The sequence below is a fragment of the Mustela lutreola genome, chromosome 12 (assembly GCF_030435805.1).
Source record: "Mustela lutreola isolate mMusLut2 chromosome 12, mMusLut2.pri, whole genome shotgun sequence".
In the NCBI taxonomy this organism is placed as follows: Eukaryota; Metazoa; Chordata; class Mammalia; order Carnivora; family Mustelidae; genus Mustela; species Mustela lutreola.
Window position 1 is genome coordinate 13,177,318 of NC_081301.1, and position 22,239 is coordinate 13,199,556.

The window sequence follows — 22,239 nt, forward strand, 5'->3', positions numbered from 1 at the left end:
AGACTGAAAGTCAAATAAAGGTTACCACTAGAGAGGAGGGGGGAACAGGAGTCACTGTGTAACAGGCACGCCATGTACATTGGGGACATGAAAAAGGTTTGGATACAGATTGTGGTGATGACCTCACAACACTGTAAACGTGTTTGATGTCATTGGATGCCGCTTACGAATGGTCGAAATGAGTATTATATGTAGTTTATACCACAGTAAAAAATAACAAAAATGGGACCATATGATTTTAAAAGTTTTTTTTTTAGGGGGGATGGGGGATTGTTTTGGGGATTTTTGTTGGTTTTCCTTGCATTCAGGCATTCCCTGACAGCTCCGGCAGGCTTCCCCGGACTGCTTGGCCATCTGGGATGGGCCCCTTCCGATTCCCTTCCACGCAGGCCAGTCCCCTGGACCCATCTCCACGCACGTTCCACCTCATCCAGGCGTCGGCTTCTCAAAGGTCCAGGATTCACACCCAGGGCGAAAGAAGCTCATTCACCGGAGCCAAAGCGCCGGTGAGGCCCCCTCCCTGGGCACCCCCAGAGGAATCCCAGAACATAGGCAGCCGTAGAAGGCTCATGTACTTCCGAAAACTTTTATTGAATTTTGAATTCAATTTCCCAAAAGCACAGATACTTGAGACAATTTTGCGAGGACCCTGACTTTTTGCGTGGCTGTTTTTGGCTACAGTAAAAACACACTCACACACACCAGAGCGGCCGTGCTCGCTGTAAGGTCTCCGATGATGGACTGTTAGAAAAGGCACTGACGGGGGAGAGGGGTGGGGCCTGTCTTTCCTCAGGCCGCCAGTTCGGCCATGGCCCTGTCCAAGGGGTCCACAGACCAGTAGTTGTCATCCCAGCCGAGGAACCAGCCCACGAAGGACGGAGGCTCGAAGCCTTGCTTCACGACGGTGATGGGGGTCCGCCTGTCGCGATTGGCTGGGTCCGTCTCGATATAACGCTTAGCTGTAGAGAGACACGTGCAGGGAAAGGAAACCCCAGAAATCCTTAGTGCCCCCACAGGGAGAGGGGCTTCAGGGCAGGAGTTGCCTAACGTGGCTTCTGGTCTTCCTGTCCCTGCACTAGATGCCACCATCCCTTAAGGGCAATGACCCCACGTGGCTCCTCCACCACCGTGCCCGTGAGCCCCGGAAGACACGGGGTGACAGTTCAACTTCCTGCTTCACGAAGTTTATATCATGTCTCAGTCTCGCTCTCCTCTTTGGAGAAATACTAATGAACCAGCTTAAGGGCCCCAACTCCCAAATCAGATGTGGTCAGCTAGCAGGGCTCTGGTCAGGAACTCCCCAGCCCCATGTGGGAAGCTGTTCCCACCGCACCACAGGACACAGACCCACAGGCACACTCGGTCCTCACCAGAGCTCAATGCTTCTGTCTTCTCCTCTTCTTGGGAATCCTTTCCAACCCAGACAAAGACCTAGAGAGAGGTGTGAGATGAGAGGGGGTGTGAGGGTCCCAACCACAGGGAGGGACCGGGGGCCGGACACAGGACACGGGCTGCCTCTAACAGAGTCCACAGAGCAGCACTGGGAGGCTTTGGAACCAGGTCTGCCAACTGACGGCCTACCGGCATGCTTTGCTGGCCACCACCATCACATGCCGGTCGACAGTGTCTCTTCAGACAAGTTTAATTCCCAGCTTACATTAATGTCTGGGCTTCCCAGTTCTCTTGAAAACCTGGAGGATCTGGCAACCAGGGGGCTTCACCTCCGTATGGATGAAGCTGAGGGGCAGCAGTTCCAGGTTGCCTCAGGCTCCAGCAGCCCGTGCCCCCCTCCCATCCCAGCCCCTCCCTCACCAACACCAACACGGAGCAGGAGCCTCGGGCACGAGTCCGAGATCCCGCTCTACAAGTGCACGAATGGTCCCTCTATGGGCACCGATTTGCTCGGCAAGGGAGCGGCCAAACACATCTCTCCCAGCAAATATGCCTGAGCCTGCTCTGTGCCGTTTCTGTGTGTCTGAGCCGCACAGATTTGAGGCTTAGAAAAATACCAGGTTTGAGCTTGAGTACAAATTTTCTAATACAAACATTTTTATGCCCATCTAACATATTTTATTTTATTATTTTTTTTTAAGATTTTATTTATTTATTTGACAGAGAGAAATCACAAGTAGACGGAGAGGCAGGCAGAGAGAGAGAGAGGGAACAGGCTCCCCACTGAGCAGAGAGCCCGATGCGGGACTCGATCCCAGGACCCCGAGGATCACGACCCGAGCCGAAGGCAGCGGCTTAACCCACTGAGCCACCCCAGCGCCCCACCCATCTAACATATTTTAAAGAGCACCTGTCATTGACACACGGACATTAGGCAACGAAACATGGGGCTTGACTTCTCTCACTCATCTACAAAGGCGTCCCCTGCTCAACCAGAAGCCCCTTCACGGCAGGGAGTGTGTCTGTTTCGCGCCCACATGGGCTTCCAGCATTGTTCCTGGAAGACGGGCCCGCGCAGAAAAGAGGGGCTCAGTGAATGAATGAGCAGAGGAGTGGACAGATTACGGAGCCAGTGGAGCCATCGCTCACCACAGCTGGGGGCTCAAGCTGTGAGCACTCCAGCCCTCGCCTTCTAACTGGGCCATCCAGGAAGCACAGGCAGAGGGGAGACACACCTTTAGGGCCGCCTCCTAGAACTCGGATAGCTCTGATGGGAAGGGTTACTCACTGCCATCTCCCATGAGCATGTAAGCCCCACGGGGCAGGGGAATGCCTGCTTTATGTACTGCTGTATCCCCAGCACCTAGAGCAGTGTCGGGCACGAAGCAGGGCTCAGTTACACCGGCTGACCGAATGAACGGCACCGTCCCCAGCCAGTCTCACCCAACAGTCTTCCCTAGGAGAAGCAGCAGAGAGCTCAGAGCTCTCTAGAACAGGAGATGCACTCTGAAACTTCGGGGTGTCACTCTGTGGACAGCTGATGCCTGCGTCTGATACGCTAACTTCAAACTTCTTGATCAATAGATTTAAAGTAAGCGTTCACACTCCCCTACGGTCTGAGAGAGGATGCTGGTCGTCTAACTTGCATTTATAGGGTGCCCTGGAGTTTGTAGATCTTATCTACATCTCATTTTATTGAATTAAGCAGAGTAGGTACCATCACTCCCATTCTGCAGAGGCAGAAATGGAGGCCCAGAAGGGGGAAGGGTGTTTCCAGAAACACCCGGCAAACTGATCGTCCAGCTGGAAGTGTAGCGCCTCCCACCCCCCCAGCCCAGACAGCCTACACCTTCTGTCCTTCACCCACCTGGTCCCAGGTGTCCAGGAGCATGACGTCATCTGTGGCCAGGTCTTCCTGCATGAGCTCGCCAGGAACCTCTTCGATCTGGGAAGGAACAGAAGGATGTCAGGGACCACGCACCAGGCCCTGGCATTCCCTCCGCTGGCTCGGCGCACTCGGTCTGTGCTCAGGAGGGAGAGCTCCAGCCTAGAGGGGATCCTCCCTCCCTGCTGTGCCCTCAAGGGCTGTCCCACCCCCCACCCTGCTGCTGGCGCCACACTCCTGGGAAGCCTGACTCCCGACAGGGAAGCAGAGGCAGAGACCCCTGCGGGGGCTCACCACAAAACGGCCGATCTTGTTGGAGCAGGCAAAGAGACGAGGAGGGTGGGCGTCCATCTTCTTGTCCTTCAGTCTCGGGGACGTGCGGTAGGCGGCCTTCCCGCCCAGGGCCTCCCAGAAGCTGTCTGTGAGGGGAGGCCGCGGCAGTTGGCCTTCCGGACACCACCTCCCCCCAGTGCCGCTCATCAGACCCCGCGGTAAAAACCCTGCCCTAGAACGACCCACTGGTCTCAACCCTCCTCCACCCTAAACTCCCAGGGGGCCAGAGAGGGATGGGGCCTGAGGGAACCTGAAGGTGATGAAACAGAGACCGGAGAGCCGACCTGGCCCTACGCACACAGCCAGGACTACCTCTGGCTTCCAAATGACGCCAGCACTGCAGGCTGGGGATAATTATCTTTGCTCAACAGCGGGGTGACAGAGGCTCAGAGAAGGTAAGCAAGTCACCCAGCATCACACAGCGACTAAGTGGTAAAGACAAGGTACAAATCCTATCTGACTCTATCCACCCCCCACCAACCCCATTCTTTCCACTACACCTGCTCTGTCCACATTTGGCTACTGAAGTTCATTAAAATTAATTATCATTAAACATTAAGTTCCTCATTCTCATTGATTCCCAGCAGCCACATTTCAAGCGCTCAGTAGCCAATGTGACAAGCGGCCACCATATTGGCCCGGGCAGGGGTGAACATGTCCAGCCTCTCAGAAAGTCCCACTGGGCAGTAACAGTTATAGACGGAGCTGCCCCTCCCCATTTCTACTGAGCATCAGGCGGGAAGGAATGGGCTCAGAGCAAGAGAAGAGAGACTGAGGGCCGGCATAAAGATGTTCCCACCTATGTTCTGGAAACAGAGCAGATTTCTGGTAATTCTGTCCTCGGAGATTCTGAGGATTAGAAGAGACTGCTGTCCTCCTCCTGCCATGAGCTTCTACTCCTGCCTGTCTTTCAAGGCTTCCTAGCAAGTGACCACCTCCTCCAGCAGCCTTCCTTGAATGCCCCAGCCCCCACGGAGCTCTCCTTTCTCTTAGCTCCTAAAGGCCTCCCTCTCACTGACCATAGCCCTCATTTGAATTCAACCTGCTTTTCTTGGACACACCTTCGGGGGCAGGCACGAGAAGAGGCGAGGATCTCGAGGGCCCCCCCAGGCAGAAAGAAGGGAGGGAACCTAAGAGCTACAGTTCCCAGAGAACACCAGACCCCTCCACCCCCGACTCCTACCTGGCTCACTGCCTTCTGCCACCTGCACAGGTTGGGCCCGCAGTACCCTGAGCAGCTCCTGGGCCCCCGTCTTCTCCGCCTCGCTGGCTCCTGCACCCACCCACAGGTAGGCGGCCGACGGCGTTTTCAGGACAAAGGCATCGTTGGAGTTCAGCGCACCAGCCTTAGGAATAATCTGGGAAGGCAGCACTCAATTAATCAGAAACCAGACAGAAAGCCCTCAGCCCGCTCCTTACTATCCAGGAGACCCTGCAGCAGGACCAGCTCTTAGCTGGAGACCTGGAAGAGCATCCCCATCACAGCTGAGGGCACAGAGTTTCGACAGTGGGGGGTTTCATTGATTCCCATGATTCACTAATGTGCTGTGGCTCAACATAGTCATTCTAGAATTCTGGGTTGCATTAACAGAAGTTGAGTGCCCAGAACAAAGGAGGGGATAGTCCCATTCTCCTCTAGGTTTCTCTGACTATCCTACAGGATTATGTTCAGGTCTGCACCTTCCATCATAAAAGGGATGGTAGCCATGTGGCATGAAATCAGGAAGTGTCCCCATGGGGAAGAACGGACTACCTCTTAGGCCGTAAGATTCCCATTATGCAAGAAGCCCCAGGTATCCTTGAGACAAGAGGAAGTCTAAGACATACAATTCTGCTTCCCAGGCCAGGGAAGTTACAAAAAAGCTGCCTCTTAACCCCTGACCCCAAAGCCCCTGCCCCCAACCAGCCCCGTGCTCAGACATCTACTCATCAAGCATGGGAGGTTTCAAGCAGGCCAATCCCTCCTGGGGTCCAGGGCCTGGGCCTCACCTCAACGGCTCTGGTGGCTCCAGAGCTGCTGGCCCGGACCTGGAAGAGGCGGGTACTGGCAGGGGCCGTCTGACCGCCCTCGCGGGATGTGCCGCCCTTGTAGATGATCATAGGTTTCCCACCAAACAGGCTCATGAGGTGGGCGGGCTCCTTGCCTTGGACCACACGGCTCTGGCAGGACAACAAGACAGCAAGTCAGGAAGGAGAGCAGGGGCATCCGTGCTTCTGTGTGGCAGCAAGCTCACGCCCCCACCCCAGCAGTGTGGCCTAGGCGCTTCCTCCAGACCAGGCCAGCACGCTGGTGTCTGCACGCCCAGCACATAGGAGCTGGGCGGGAACAAGGGGGGTTCCCGGAAAGCTGGAGACATCACCACTGCCTCATGGCCTCCAGGCACTGCCTTGGCTGCTCTCCCCTCCCATGAGGACCTGCCTTACTGACCCTGAGTCCAGTCCAAGAATGAGAGAACCCATGTTTGCAAATATTCCCTTAAATAGAAACCCCTGGGTTGTTCGTGGACATTTTTTCAGAATGGTGACGTCAGCCCAGGGCATGAAAGATGGCAGAGTGGTAAGAATAGAGCTTTCTAGATATGGAGAGACCCCTCTTGCCCAGCCAGAGGAACCTCCTAAACCCATAAGTCCCTTCACATCACATTTACCATGGAACAGTATCCTCTTCTGCTCAGGATTAAGGTCAATCCTCACCATGGCTTCTGGGTGGTCTGGTCCCTCTGAGCACCTCTTGAGACTTCTCTCATGGCATTCTGTCCCTTGTTCTACTGCTCAATGTCCCCACCCACCTCAGGGCCTTTGCATATACTCTTCTCTCTGCCTATAATGTGCCTGCCCAATTCCTACTTACTTCTTAGGTCCCAGCAGAAAAGGACCTTCCTAAGGAGGTCCTTGTCTAATCCACTTAGATCCTATCTGGGATCTGTATGTCCTTATACTTTACACGTATGTAACAGGGGACTATTATGGGCCAGGCATGGCTCTAAATGTTCTACTGATATTAACTCTTCATCCACATGGCAATGCTGGGCAGAGAGAGGATACTTTGAGACTACACAGGCACAGAGAGGCTAAGTGACTTGTCCATGGTCACCCAGAGGTGAGACAGGATTCAACCTACAGGAGGCTGGCTCCACGTCTGCCCTCTGCCTGCACCACCATGCTGCCTCTCCAGCTCCTCTCTCCGTGTTGCAGTCTGTGATCACACATTTATTTGCCTGAGTGTCTGCTGAACACCTGTCACCCCCCCAGACTGCAAACCGCATTGGCACAGGGGCGCCCCCGGCTGCGGATGGTGTCGGGCACCCCACTGCATGAATGTGTGTGGGACCAGTGGATGGAGAGCCCGATAGAGGAGGGACCCAATGGACAAGGTGCAGGGTGGGGCCCAGTGGGGCATCAGGCTAGTCTCACCTGCACAGGGGATCCTCCAAGCTCCTCATCCAGCTGGGCGGTCAGGATGGCAGACGCAGCGACCTCATCCTGTGTGGACTGGGCACCTTGCCTGGAAGAGGAAGCTATGCTCAGCACCAAGGTTCGCACAGAACCCAAGAGTGTCTTCTTGGCCCTGGGCCAAACCCACAAGTCTGCAGATTATAGGTAGTGAAACTGACAGGGAAGGGGATTCTCTCAAGAGCTGCCAGTGTCAGGAACCAAACCCACATGCCACATCCCCAGCTCAGCCTCTGGCCTTCTTCTGAGATCTGAGCAAAACCAACGGTCTCCCTTATCCTAAATGTGTCCTGCAGACTGGCCCGTGGGCTCATCTCAGGCTGGGCAGCCACAAGGGAAGGTGCCCTGAGATGCCAAGGTGGAGAAAGGTGGCCAGGACATTTCTTAGGGGAGAGAAGCAGGTCAGAAGAGCAAGCAGGGCACGAGCCCTTTGCAGGAAAAGACATCAGTACTTAGCCTCCCGTGAACCTGCTCAGAGCAGTCTGCACAGATGTCCACCAAAGGACTTGGCAGGGGCTTGGCCTATACTGTCCAAACTCATAACTAACAGTGTTATCTGTAGAAGCAAACAAAATCTGACAAATCAAGGTGCTGATGTAGCTGCTGTTTTTTAAAAAAAAAAATGCCGCCTTCTAAATTATGTACATGTATGGATTACCTACTCAAAAAAAAAAAATTATTTGAAGCTGCTTTTAAAAGTCTGACTTTGTCACATAGAGAGGCATTCTACAAAATAACCAACTGGCACTCTTTCCAAGTACCAAGGCCTTGAGAAAAAAGACTGAGGAGCTTTCATAGATTAGGACATGGGGATTCGTCTCTAAGGAGGCATGATGACTAAGGACCATGTGGGATCCTGGGTTAGATCCTAGGCCAGAAAGAAGACATGAGTGGGGTGACTGGTGAAATCCAAGTGAGGTCTACAGATTGGTAAATAGTATTGCACGCAATCTTGACTTCTTGGTTTTGATCACTGTACTGTGGTTAGGGAGGGAGATGCATAATGGCTACATGGAAATTGTACCACTTTTGCACCTTTTCAGGAAGCCTCAAGTTATTTCAAAACAAAAAATTTAAAGAGGAAGACATTCAACCATCATCATAAAGTTTTGAGATGGTACAGCAAGAGAAACACATGCTAAAAATATACTAAGATGCTGTCTTATCTACAGTAAGGTTGACAAAGATCCAAAAGTTTGACAACACAGTCCACCCGCGAGGCTGTGGGGAAACAGACACTCACTTGTGCCGCTGGGAACGTAAAATGCTACAAAGTCCATCTATGGAAACTGGGCACCATCTATCAAAATGACAAGTGCATTTAGTCTCTGACCCAGCAATCTCGCTTCTGGGAACTTACCCTACAGACATTTCTCTACACATTCAAAATGATATTTGTTTAAAGGTCACTAATCATAGCAATGCTTGTAATAGCAAAAGACTGGAATCAATCCAAGTATGCACTAGCAGGGAATCTGTCAAACAAGTGACAGTGTAGCGATACAACATAATATTATGCAGCTGTAAAAGGGGAAAAAAAAAAAAAGACCAAGGAAGTACCCTAGGTACTGACATGGGTCGATCTCCAGGAAGTACGAAGTGAAAAAAACCAAAGTGCAAGACAATATACACAGGGTGCTGTCCTTTGAAGGACAGGGAAGAGAGGGAGCTAGCAATATAGTCCAGTTGCAGGAAGAATTACCGGGAGCATATAGAACAAAATGAATGAAAGCTGTTACACATGGAGGGGCGGGGACTGGAGAATCGGGTGAAGGGGATGGGGTGGGAACACAATTTCTCAGATACCTTTTTATTTTGTCTCGATTTTTGAATGACGTGAATGCACTGCCCATTTGAATAGAATTCAAATAATTTTTAATTAGAAGACACGTGGGAGGAGAATGGCCCTAGGCATAGCACTTGGCGTGGAATTGTGGGAGGAGCTTCTGTTTGCTTCTCCCTGTTCACTGCACCTCCTACAAGGGTTATGTGCTATTTTTGGAAGCATGGTTTAAATGCTGTTTCAAGAAATAAGACAAGTGGTGTCACCCTGTAGATAGGAGGGCCCCCCGCCCCACAGTGTGGTCATTCCACCGCAGGCCTGTCAGCCCCATGACATGCTCGGGGCCCAGGTGGAGCCCCCCGCCCCCACCACATGACCCCACAGCCTCACCAGTTGTAGATGATCTGTCCCTGACGGTTGCCGTGACGGTAGTTGTACAGAATGATGTAACTGTCCCCGCCATAGAACTGCCCATACGTGGAGGGGTCCACGGGCACTTTGTTGGAGCCTTCGATTCTCCAGATCTGCCAAGACAAGGCTGGGCTCAGACGCGGTAGAGTCCCCCCACCCCCGCCCCCCAACTCAGGCCAGCGGGGGAACCGCAGTGCGGTGGGTCGGGGTTATACAACACGACAAGCTTTTTATACGTGGCTGCACTGGGGCTCAGGCTGAACCCCAAGAATTTGCCCCCATCACAGAGCCACTAGGATTCAAACCCGGGATCCTTACATGATGCCCCCACCCCACCCCCTAGGTCCCCCTCGGAGGGGTCAGCACAGCACAGGGAACTGCACAGTGGTACTGAGAACGTGCTTTCGGGGAGGGTAACACAGTGAGTGCCCACCTCCACGTGTCCTGAGATCAAGTGAGTTTACTCAAGGCAGTCTGGCACAACACCTGGCACAGGGTGGCAGCCACTTAGTGGGAAGCTACTCTCATTTTAGAATTATGATTGAGGTGATTACTAACGATAGGGTTATCTGTAACGTTCGTGAGTTATCTGGATTTTACAGATCACCTCCAGAAGCAGAGGCATCCCTAGGTGACCTCTGAATGACCCTGCTGACAGGTCTCTTCCCAGAGCACTGGTGAGCTTTCCCCAAGCGGTCATGAGGTCCTGCAGCGCCACCTGGTGGTATCACAGAGACACTGTGCCCTCCAAGACCAAGATTCTCTGGACCTTGAAAATTCTGGGTTGAGGGAGTGGGATTAAACCTCATTTTTATAGGTAAGAAGAGTGAGGCTAAGAGAGGGCACTCAGCCAGGCTGCCAGAGCTCTTTCCACCGGCACTACCCGGAACATTTTGCACTGCATCCTTCCCTCCCACTGAAGTAGTGCATGAGTGAACAAGTGATAATAATACCAGTGACAAAAGCAAGAATAAATAAAAATGAACACTTTTGCTGCTTCTAGCATGTGGAATGGAAACAAACAAACAAACAAACAAACAAACAGACTCTACTTCATAAACATCTCTGAATCCCAGCCCCCACTTCTCCATCTTCACCGTGACCTTCACCGTGACCAGCCCAGGCTGTCATCTCTCGTCTACACTATTACAACAATCTCCTCAGGGAATCTCAACCTTCATTTTCCTGCCTCGAATCCATTTTCACAGCAAGTTTCAAAAGCACAAAACTGAGCTTGTTGCCTGTCTGCTTTTAAAGCAAGAAAACCCTCACTTGCATCTATTGGTTAGGGGATCAAGTCCACAGTCCTGGATGTGGCATTCAAGGCCCTTTCTTGAGGATGCAGCAGCCCTAGGCTCTTGGGACAGTTCCCTGCCTGGAATACCCATCATTCTTCCTTTCTTGCAGCAAACTTCGACCCACCCTCTGGGGCCCAACCGAAGTGTCCCCAGCTCTGTGAAGATTGCCCCAACTACCCCACCCCTTTTGCCCTTTCTCTGTTCCCATAATCTGTGTGCTCGCCTCCAATCTTCCACTGACTGCACAGGTCTGAGCAATCAGCTGTGGCTGTGCTTACACCAGGCACTCCTGCCAGCAGTGGGAGGTCTGAGACACTTGGCCCAGGGCCTGGCAAACAGCAGGTGCTCGGGGTATGTTGGCTGTGAAAATTAACTAAGGCAAAAGAATCCTACCCACCAAGACTGGGGTCAAAACCTCATAGAGGAAGGACCTCAGGGAAGCAGGAGGCAACACATGAGCCAGAGATGCCTGGGAGGGAGCCTGGAAGGGGCCTGGACACATGCACCCAACCCCCCAGGCACCTGTTTCTGGCCTGTGCCATCGTCATCCATGCCGTGCTGAGCTGCCATGGCCGTGGATGTGTGCAGGGTGGCAGCATCGAAGGGCACACGCTCCACATTGGCGATGTGGCTGGAGAGGTAGGCCAAGCCTGGGCCGTCTGTCTGGTCTGGGTCCCGCCAGTTCTTGAAGAACTGCTTGAACAGTGGCGTCTCGCCACCCTCAGGAAGGACAGAGACCTGGACAAGAGAGGGAAAAGCAGGATGGGGCTGGGCTCAGGTCCCCCTGAGGACAGGGTCCTCCTGGCACAGGTCCTCGGGGCAGACTCAGACACCCAGTCCACACTGAGCAGGGGGAGACACCCACCCCATCCCAGCCCCGCCCCAGCTGAACTAGACCCAACTTCACTGTGCCGCTTGGCTCTGAGACTCACCTGGGTCTGCCTGGGGTAGTCCATCTTGGAGATAAAGTCAGAGGCCGTTTTGAGGGCAGCCTTCCTCTCCTCTGTGTTAGCCTGCCTGCCTGTGGGGGATGGGGGATGAGGCACCCGGAGTCAGTGCTATGTCCTAACGTCCAATGGTCCAGGAGAAGCAGTAGCCCAACCACCCTCGAGGCTGAAGACAGGCCAGCCCAGACCCCACCCCCAAGATGGCCACTCCAAGAGCCCCTGGGGGGTCCACCTGGGGGTCCTAACTGATGACAGTAACCACACCAACAGTTGTGGTCCATTTACAAAGCATGCACTCTGTGCTCAGAACTGTGCAAAGCTGATTTTATTTAATCCACGCTACGACCCTCTGTGAGAAAGATCATTATCATCCTGTCCCATTGACATAAAAGAAAACCAAGGTCTTAGAGAGGTTAGGTGACTTGAGCAAGGCCATACAGCACGGGGGAAAGCTGTGATAAGATTCTGAAGCCCACACACCACATCCGTGGGCTCCCTTCTTGCCCCAGGCCATCTGTCTGCAGTGGGGGACCTCCTCCCGCTCTCCAGTCTGAAGTTCACCCCGACCCTGAGAGCCTCCCCACGCCTACACAGCTCCTGGACAGCAGGTGCCAGCCCCCAGTCCCCAGCTTTCTTATAGCCAATGCCAAGGGGTCCAAATAATAATATTAATAATAATAATAATAATAATAATAATAATGATAGCAGCTACAAGTGCTCAATCTCTCTCCCCCTCTGCCCTCCTCTATGCACCTGCTTCTGTTCCCCTGGACTAACGGTAGAGCATCCAAGCAGGATGCCGATGGGCCCTCTCAGAAACATCCGGGCCAATGTTTTACAAGAGCCTCTGATAATCAGTCCCACAAGACATTCCCTACAGATTTCCCACGAACCTCTAGCATACCATTTCCCAAATAAAAACCAAATCACTTTCATGAAAAGCCCCAAAATACATTAGCAAGTTTAAGGCTCTTAAAAGTCCTGCAGTCAACAAGCCCATTACCAGTGTTGCCCATGAACTTATCTGACCAAAGAACTATACATTTTTTTTTTTTCTTCACATGATGCCAATTAGCCTCTGAGAGAACTGGTATTGTAACATACTTGGGAAACACTGGTTTTGGCCCAAATGGGACATCTACCTGGAGAGGGTAAGCCAAGTGCCCAAGATCACAAAGCAAGTCAGTTGCAAAGCCAGGGTTTCAAAACAAGACTCAATTTCTGTTCCAGAGCCTGCCATGCCCCAGGACACCATCAACACCCACTCTAGCCTCCCAGGGCTGCAGGACTCCCACCGAGGGCCTGGAAGCTGGTCAGAGACCCCTCTCCTTTCCCCAGTACCTTTCCAGACAAAGATTTTGCCATCTCTGCCATGGTCCAGGATGAAGCAGTCCTCGGACCTCAAGGCCCCCTGGGCGAAGGGGTTCTCATCAGCCACGAGGGAGACCGACATGGTGCCGGCACCATTGGAGACCTGAGGGGACGAGGGACAGGAACGTGTGTGACCTCCACCACTTTGGCCTGCCCAGACAGGACCCTCAAGCTGACACGTGGGTGGCCCACATCCCAGCTGCCACCTCAACCAACACGGGAGAGTAGGAGCCAGACCCGCTTCCCCAAGCTCTGAGGCACACTCAGGTTTCCCTTCCCTGTTTCTGTTTGCCGCAGCCATACCTGTGACCCCCATACCCATGTAATGGGGAAACTGCACAGAAAGGGAAGGGGGTGCAGGTAGCATAGATCTGTATAGTTGGCCGAGGAGACAGCCAATCTCACTAGTTAAAAAAAAAAAAGTTGGGATGCCTGGGTGACTCATTCAGTTAAGTGTCTGCCTTCAGCTCAGGTCATAATCCCAGGGTCCAGGGATCAAGTCCTGCATCGGGCTCCTGGCTCAGCAGGGAGCCTGCTTCTCCCTCTCCCGCTGCTCCTCCCACTACTTGTGTTCTCTCTCTCTTTCTTTGACAAATACATAAAATCTTTAAAAAAGAAGAAGAAAAAGAAGAATATAAATGCAGATGCATGTGGTGTCCTGGATTGGAATCGGGAACGAGAAACTGGGGAAACCCAAATCAAGTCTGTCATTTAGTTAATAGTGTTAAACCACCGTCAACTTCCTAGTGTTGACAGATGTCTCTGATTATGATAAAATGTTAAGGAGAAGCTGGATGAAGGGTATGTGGAACCCTCTGTCCTATCTTTGCAATTTCTCTCTAAACCCTTAGATTATTCCAAAATGAAAAGCTTTCACGAAATTAAAATGAATCTGTGCCACGCTAGTCAAAACCCAAAACACTGACAATCTCCAGAGTTGACAAGGTTCCCAGCAATCTGGGAGCCCTTCCAGAGTGCAATTTAATAATCTATCAGAACTTTAAGTAACAAACGTTCTACATTTACTGAGTATTTACTACAGGCCGTTCTGAGCAATTTGTACAACTTAATAACTTATGTCATTACAGAACTCCTTTGATCATTGCAGCAATGCTATGATAGTTCTACTTGTATCCCCTTTTTATTCACAAGGAAACCAGGGCACAGAGAGGTGCACAGCGAGAAAGCCAGACCTGGGATTCAAAGCCAGGCAATCTGACTCTGGAACCGGCTTTTTCAATCACTGACTTATTATTCAGGCTTTAACCCAAAAAATCCATGACTGGGAACTTGCTCTAAGGCCATACTCAGCACAGGTGCACCGAGAGGGACTGTGCACAATCAATAAAGGTGGAAACATTCTAGTGGCCATCAGTGTCTGCTGAGATTCTGACATTCAGAAAACAGAATACAAGAGAGCTACAAAGGACCAGTTAGATCGCTGTGCTAGAAAGATTCCTGGCCACGCTGAGAGGGGAAAAGAAGGTCACAGAAAAGCATGAATACTTTGGATCCATTTCTATCAAACAGAGATGGAAAAGCGTGTAATTAGATACAAAAAGATGTAATCTGGACCTTCTTTCACCAAAATGATAGCCGTGTAACCATGGTAACCCTTAAAAAAGGATGCGGGAGAGGCTGGTGTTTTAAAAATTGAGTTTTGTTACTTTTATAATTAAAACATTTAAAAAATAGCACTTGTTATCTTAAACTATTGAAATTGCATTGACATTAATTTTCTTTTTATGTTCTGGAGTATTGCTTACTATTTTCTTCATGAATGTACATTTCTTTCTTTCTTTTTTTTTTTAGATTCTATTTATTTACTTGACACAGAGAGAGAGAGAACACAAGTAGGCAGAGAGGCAGGCAGAGACAGAGGAGGAAGCAGGCTCCCTGCTGAGCAGAGAGCCCGATGTGGGGCTCGATCCCAGGACTCTGGGATCATGACCTGAGCCGAAGGCAGAGGCTTAACCCACTGAGCCACCCAGGCACCCCATGAATGTACATTTCTTTACATTCAGAATAAAAATCAATGTGGTTTTCCTTGGAGGTGATGGAAATCTGCACCCCCTTTTGTTGTAACCTTACCACAAAAAAGCCGAGGGCTCGACATGAGCATCATGGGCTAGGCTTTCACCCAGTGCTCAGCCATGAGGCCAGAGTTCCTCAGCTCAAGCTCAGCCTAAGTTTTTAAAATCACAAGAAATAAATTATAAATAAAGTAACTACACACACACAGGCATGTCCCCATATTTGTAGTATTTCCCCAAGTATTTTCCTAAATCAGTCTTCTCTGTGGACTCCTAGAAATCTTCCAAAGTTGACCTTACTCTCCTACCCCCATTTTCCAGTGAGGAAATTGAGACCTAGAGAAAAACTATGTGCCACCCAAGACCGCACAGATGAGCAGGATGTGACTGTGTCTACAGTTGATCAAATTCTCTTATTCCTGGCACAGGAAAGCAGAGGAAGTAGACAGATGTCTGCTAGAGACACGTGGGAGCCAAGCCCCCCAGACCAAGGGCACTGCCCAGGGCAGTAGAGCTCAGGAAGACCAAGTCCCCCGCCTCCCTGTCCTGGCCCCACACCCAGGGAACAGAGCAGTGGAGGCTCACCTTGTAGAGTTTGGCCAGCTTGCGGTTGGCTGCGTCCTCCTTGGCCGTGTCCTCCGTACCTGCAGGCAGAGCTGGCTTGGGGCCCAGCACCTGCAGGAGATGAGGGGTGGAAGAAAGCATGGCGTGATCTCCCGGTGGATCACAGGGGGTGGCCTGGGCTCCTCAGACAGGCGGGGACCCCCGCAGGTGTCCACCATGATCCTCCACTAAGGGCAAGATGCCCTCCAGACATGTCCTACATCTTTTCACGTGCCTCCTGCATGTGGGTCTCATCTAGAGCTACCCGTCAAATCCTTCCCTCCCTGTTGCCTTCAGATACCCACTCTCCCACTTCTTCCCAGGCTTTCTTAGAGTGACAAACACCTCCCCCCACATGCCTTTACGTGATCCCACTTAAAGCTCACACCCATGAGGCGCCGATGACCACTCTCACTTTACCGAGGAGGAACCTAAAGTCCAGAGAGCTCAAGTAACTTGCACCAACAGCTATGGGGGGGCTTAGCCAGAACTTGAACCTGGACCCCTGTGATTTCTCAGCCTATTTTTACTCCTCCATTCTGGGCTACTCCAGAGTCAACAGCTCCAGTTATGGCCCCTTCCAAGCCATGGCTGGTATCCAGCCTCTTCCCCACAACAGCCTTTTGCTCTTCCTAAAAACTGGAACTCAACGACCCCAGACAAGTAGGAGCCAAAGGGCATAGAGCAGTGCTCACAGTCTCCTCCTTTTCCTGGTGAATTCTGCCTCTATTGATATGTCCTCAAAGAACAATGGCTGGCAATGCCATCCTGCATTTGCCTCAATGGGCCATAAATCACTAGGAATGATCCGAAGAGGAAAGCAGGGATTGGGTTAGTTGTCTCTTTCCCATCTGGCTGCAGAACCAGGATTGCTCTCAAGAGATGCCACAACCCTCCTCCTCAGTTCCGTGGAGGACCTGGCCTTCCCAGCTGGAGGGTGCGGCTCACAACCGCAGCAGGCGCCAGGCCCTGGGATTCCAGCCCCACCTCTCAGGGGAGTCTGGGAGTTGCCGGGGGGAAGCTGCTCTTCCCCACTCTCTGAGGAGTTCCAGCTTAGTGGAAAAACAACTTCGCCTCCTAATTGCCTAACCCACAGAGGGACAAAAGGAACAGCCCAGATCTGCGCTAGGCCCCACCCTGCACCCCTCGGGTATGGCTGTGCGTACCTGGAGCATCGCCTCAGGCTCAGCACCCTCCTCCGACACATGCACTCGCGCCCGGCCACTCCGCTCGTTGTCCCGGATGCCCTTGGACACCTGTGTGGCCTTCAGCCTCTCAAATCGGTTGCTGTTGGAGCCGCACCACTGGTAGATGTCCTGTAAGACAGGGACCCTGCATCAGGCAAAGTCCCAGCCTCCCATCAGCCCCACCCAATGACGCGGCAAGGAGGGGACTTCGCACAGTGGGCGTGATCCGTGTGTGCCAGCGTGTGCGAGTACATAGCTTGGAATGTGTTTCACACACAGAATGTGCATAAAAATGCCTGCCGGCTGGTGGGAGCCGAAATTGTCACAACCACGTTGGAAAACCCTTCGGCTGCAGCTCCTAGAGCTCGGCGTACGGCTATGCTGTGACAGCACCCCTTGCACAGGCGCACTCCACGTGCCCCCCGAGACCCACGGGAGAACACTGGGGGAGCACGCCTGGAGTTGCCTCAAACGAGAAATCGAGTGCCCAGAACAATAAAAGCATAGATAAATAGGGGCACGCCAGCCCAGTTCAAGGTGCCGCAGCAAGGAGAATGGACCATCTGTGAGCAGATGCCATAGGATAGAGCTCAGAAACAGAATGTTGGTCAGAAGTCATCGGAAGAATGATTCCGGGGGCACCTGGGTGGCTCAGTGGGTTAAAGCCTCTGCCTTCAGCTCGGGTCATGATCTCAGGGTCCTGGGATTGAGCCCCACATCGGGCTCTCTGCTCAGCAGGGGGCCTGCTTCCCCCTCTCTCTCTGCCTGTCTCTCTGCCTACTTGTGATCTCTCTCTCTCTCTGTCAAAATAAATAAATAAAATCTAAAAAAAAAAAAAAAGAATGATTCCGTGCACATCGAGTTCAGAAGCAGGTGAAACCCTGCTATGCGGCTCAGAGTTCGGGAGGATGGATGCCCATGGGCTTGAAGGGACTGGATGGGGACAGGGGAGGACTTCCGTGAGCTCATGACCTTCTGTGTCTTGATCCGGGTGTTGGCTACACCTGAGTGTGAATCCCACTCAGGATTCACACGCTCTTTCGTGGACCCATTATACTTTACTAAAAGCTTATGCTCAATATATTTGCCTCTGTTTGCATGGACATCACAGCACGAACCCAAATGAGGGGGCGGTGGAATGTCTGGCCACGCCCATTTGCCGGGAGGAGTGCACGTGGATGGCAGGAATGGGTACAAAGCATCACACGTCCGTAAGCTGGGCTGGGGTAAGTGCACCGCACACACGTCGCCATACATGAGTGTGCACGTCCTTGAACAGCACTCCCGAGTCTGTGTGTGCAGACACTCATCATGGTACGTGTGTCTGCATCTGGTGGGCAAGAGCCAATAGATCTGGCACACGCCTGTGTCTGTGAGCGACTATGTGTAGAAAGGTCCATGAGATGTGCACAGGAACACAAGATGTCGGGGAATCTAGCCGCCGGTCGGAGTGCGAGTACACTGCGCACAAGGTCTGTGCACCTGAGTGTGACAGGCTTGAGTGTACCCACGGGGGAGTCTACACAGGCTGGGTGCCTCTGTCCTCCGGTCTCTGCAAGTGTGTCAGACTCATGCACAGAACATGTGTCCACACGGGGGCTGCTGTTCCCAGGGCTTGCTGGCCCCCGTCTTTGCGTGTCCCCCTCCCCAGAGTGGGGCCCGGCCAGGCCAGAAGCATCTCAGGGGCCCCTGGGAAAGGGAAAGGAGGGGGGACTCACGTTGCCCAGGTCCAAGATGAAGCAGTCACCATTGTTGAAGCTCTCCCAGGACACGGGCACCTCGGTGGCGCGGACCACACGCCGCCCTTTGACCTGGAAGAGTCTCTGCACCACTACTTCATTGGGCACCACGTGCTTGAATCCTGACGCCACGCCTCCTTTCTGTTGAGTCAAGCAGACAGCGTCAGTCCAGGGCAGCCAGGTCCAGGGAAGCGGATATGGGGGGGAGGGGCACACTGAAGGAAATTCTGGCTTGCAGACCCGCGGCCTTCCGGCAGATTCCCTGGATGGATTCTACCTGCTGCCAGCCCTCTAAATCTCATGCTTTAGAAACAAAGACCCTTGGGTCCACTTGCTTGAATTGAAAAGCTACAGACAGTCCTTTCTCAACACCAGCATTTCCCAAGGAATGTTCTAAGAACTTTGGCCCTCCAAGTTATTCTGCAAGGAAAGGGCTGCAGGATGCCTGAAGCAAGGGGAATACTTCTTACTGGCTCCCAGACTATTCACAACACATGTCAGCCTAAACAGTCTCTGAGAAGCCCTATGGTAAAGCAATGGCTTGCCTTTTGTTTAATACAACATTTTCCGACCTTACGGAATCAAGAACTGCTTTCTCTACCACATCCTGCCTGCAGCTCCCGTGTTCTGCAAAACCATTTTGAGAAATGCTAATCCCAAGCTTTCCCATCCTTCCAGGCTCTCCAGGAAGATGCCTCCAACCCACGCCCCCCTACTCCCTACAACCTACACCACCGGACTGTAGCAAGTCGTGCCCAGCTGGACCTTCAGGGGCAGCTCTGGGTCAAGTACAGAGCACCGACCTCAGGGTCAAGTCCCACCCTGCCACTAGCGTGCTGGGTGACTCTGGGTAAGTCTCTTCCCCTCTCTGAGCCTCTCCTTTCTGTAATGGGGACAGAAATGCCTGCTCTGCCACTCTCTGCAGGGCTCGTAAGTCCTAGGGAAGGGGCCTTCAGCAAGCCTGCCCTGCTCCGATCAAAATTGCCCTGGGCTCAGGAGAAACCAAGTAAAAGGGCCTGGCTTTCTCACCAGTGGTCCCCAGCCCCAGTATGACAAGTCAGAGATGACAAGGTCCTTACAGAGCTTCCCATTTTCCTAGTGGTAAACTGAAGCCCAAAGATGAGAAGGGACTCGCTCAAGGGCAGTCAGCAAGTACATGGCAAAGCTCAGGCGGAAATGTCACCTCCCATACCCAGGCTGGCTCCACGTACCATGGGGGTGGAGGCGGAAGGGCTCTCGCCACGGCCAGAAATGTGGCCTCCCCATCCAGGCCCCTTTCTGCCACTTCACTTTGCAGAGCAAAGGCGTGAGTTTAAATTGGGCTCTTATTATGCCTATACACGGTAAGCAATATAGAAGCGCCGGTGCAGTGACGATGCCCACGGTGCTGGGCATTCTGCACACATCATCTGTGAGGAAGGTGTCCTTATCCCCATCTTACAGATGAGGAAAGCGGAGTCCAGAAATGAAGGGACTTACCCAAGAGCTCACAGCTAGTGCATGATGGAGCTAGGATTCGAACCCAGGTGTGACTGAATCTATATGGCCCACATTCTTCCCCCAACATCAGGTTTTCTTAGAGCAAAGTTAACTAGGGTCACCCAGGACAGAAGGCAAAAACAAGCCACTGCTCAGAGCAAAGTGGGTCCAGTAGGAGAGTGGTTTCCCCCGTTATGAGTGAAGCGCCCCCTGGTGTCCTTTCTTGGTAGCAGCACAAGATCTTTCAAGAGCCTTTCCTTAGGCTGAGCGGGGCTGTCCAAGATGTTCACAGATGCTTTCCCTCCACCCTGCTTCATGGGCCCTCTTGCTGGGGGGGCAGGTGAGGAAAGGCAGCTGAGGAAGAAGATGCAAAGCCCTGCGCTCATCTGGTAATGACCACAGAGGCTGCCACTTAATAAGCCCGTCCCCAGGAAGGGGGCACCTACTTGCACCAGCTTTACACACATGCGACTGGGTCCTCACAACAAGCCCCTAAGGGAGGGACCCTCATTACCCCACTTCACAGACTAGAAAACTGAGATCCAAAGAGGTTATCCAGGTTAGCCCAGGGTCCCAGCTAGTTGGTGGCAGTACTTTCAAGTTCGCCCCTCCAAGGACCCAGCCTTGCCCATCTACCAGCCCAGGAACTCCTTGGTGTCCGTAGACAGCCCTGACCCAAGGACTTTGTTGGGCCGGAGGTAAACAGGCAGCGGATCTGAAAAGCTTTCCCAAAAGATGCTGGAAGGACACACCAACCATTCCCATGGATTCCTCAGAGGTGAGGAAATGAGGCCGTGACAGAAGAGAAAAGCCCTTAACTCTTTTTTACACGCTTCTGAACTATTCCACTTGTTCAAGCATGCTTTTGTTATTTAAAAATAGAAACTTTTTTTTTTTAAAAAAAAAGCAAAAGGGTTGTTTTATGTCATAAATCTCGGTTTCAACAAATTCTCTGTATGTGAATTTATAAAGTGAAAGAATGCCTGATATTTCATGACTGTGGACATGAACTCCTGATTAATTAACTTCCCAATCTAGGAAATTAGACTTGGAAACACGAACAGAAAGATAAAAGCAAGCTCTTGGAAGACATTAGTAGATCTACAAGTACAGGGGGTGGAAATTTTCACTGTAATCTTTAGAACTGGTTGTTGTTCTATATGGTCTAATTATTAGGTAGGCGGAGACTGGCATTGCATTACTTGAACAAAATTCAATAGATGGTCTTAAAAGTCACTTTCCAAATTAAAGTGATGAAATATATATATATATCATATATGCATATATTGATATATAAAATATATATATAGAGAGAATTCCCTATATATATATGAATATACATAGTTATATGCTCATAGAAAAACATTACCCATTTGGTGTTGGTCTGGGTCCAGGATATAGATTATATATATACACAGATATATATAATGTTTGTGTATATATATACACATCTGTAAAGTTGAATTGGGTGTCTATCTTTAAAAGTAGAATCATGGAGAGCTTTTACTTTCTTAAACCTGTATTTCTATAATGTTTGACACTTTACGCAAAGCTTGTACTACTCTTGTAGTCAGAGAAAGTAAAAAAAAGCTACAAAGTTTTACATTTCTTAAAATGTTTAACTGTTTATAAAACAAAGAAAAATGTTTTGACTGGGGCTGGTCCCCTCCACCCCCTAAACTCTGGGCTCCTTATCTAAGAGATGGAAGGGAGGCCCGAAAGGGCTCGGTGGGGCCCGGGGCTTGTCTGACTCAGCTCAGCCCAGATTCTGTTTGAACAAAGGGTTTCATATAACGCAGCCACCAGGGGTCCCTAGGGTTCTGTCTGAGAGGGGGAGGAAGGGGAAGAGGAGGAAAGATGGACAGACTCTAGAAAGTGCGGTACTTTTAAGGATTGGGAGGTTGCAGAACTAGAGGGGCCAGGCCCTATGACAGCCCTTTCTAGTGGCTCCTGTCCCCTCCCTGCCCCTTCTCACACCCCGAGGGCAGAATCGGTTCTGAGGAGCAGGCTTTCACAGGAACAAGTCTTGCGTGACAAGCTCCGCTCCTTGGGGATCTATAATTGATGAGGGCGCCAGGCCAAGAACTTTAGGCCTGCCAAGTGCGGGGGCAGCTGGAGGACTTGCAGAAGGTGGAAAACAGGACCAGCTTTGGACCTCCCATTTCCACCAGGAGGAGCCTGGGCCTTTCAGGACTGAAGCCCCAGATCCGGTCCCAGATGCTCCCTGGAGGCTGCCCCAGAGTGTGGCCCAAGAACATCCTGGAGAAAGCACCAGAGGGCAGAGGCGGCTTGCTACCCATGCAGATTCCTAGGCCCCACCTGCAC

General features: G+C 51.8%; 1 protein-coding gene across 3 annotated transcripts in view; it reads right to left on the reverse strand.

Annotated features, from left to right (window-relative positions):
* Positions 1-572: 572 nt before the first annotated feature.
* GSN (gelsolin) overlaps positions 573-22,239 on the reverse strand; it is a 43,144-nt gene continuing 21,477 nt past the window's right edge. For all 3 annotated transcript variants that reach the window (XM_059141622.1, XM_059141620.1, XM_059141621.1), the window contains exons 4-17: positions 18,415-18,576; positions 16,676-16,825; positions 15,492-15,581; positions 12,844-12,976; positions 11,488-11,576; positions 11,078-11,293; positions 9,237-9,370; positions 7,025-7,115; positions 5,600-5,770; positions 4,794-4,968; positions 3,572-3,696; positions 3,260-3,337; positions 1,371-1,431; positions 573-959 (exon numbers count right to left, since the gene is read on the reverse strand). In XM_059141622.1, the coding sequence (XP_058997605.1) occupies positions 790-959; positions 1,371-1,431; positions 3,260-3,337; positions 3,572-3,696; positions 4,794-4,968; positions 5,600-5,770; positions 7,025-7,115; positions 9,237-9,370; positions 11,078-11,293; positions 11,488-11,576; positions 12,844-12,976; positions 15,492-15,581; positions 16,676-16,825; positions 18,415-18,576 (1,845 nt within the window). In that variant the 3' untranslated portion in view covers positions 573-789. The remainder of the gene's footprint in view (positions 960-1,370; positions 1,432-3,259; positions 3,338-3,571; positions 3,697-4,793; positions 4,969-5,599; positions 5,771-7,024; positions 7,116-9,236; positions 9,371-11,077; positions 11,294-11,487; positions 11,577-12,843; positions 12,977-15,491; positions 15,582-16,675; positions 16,826-18,414; positions 18,577-22,239) is intronic.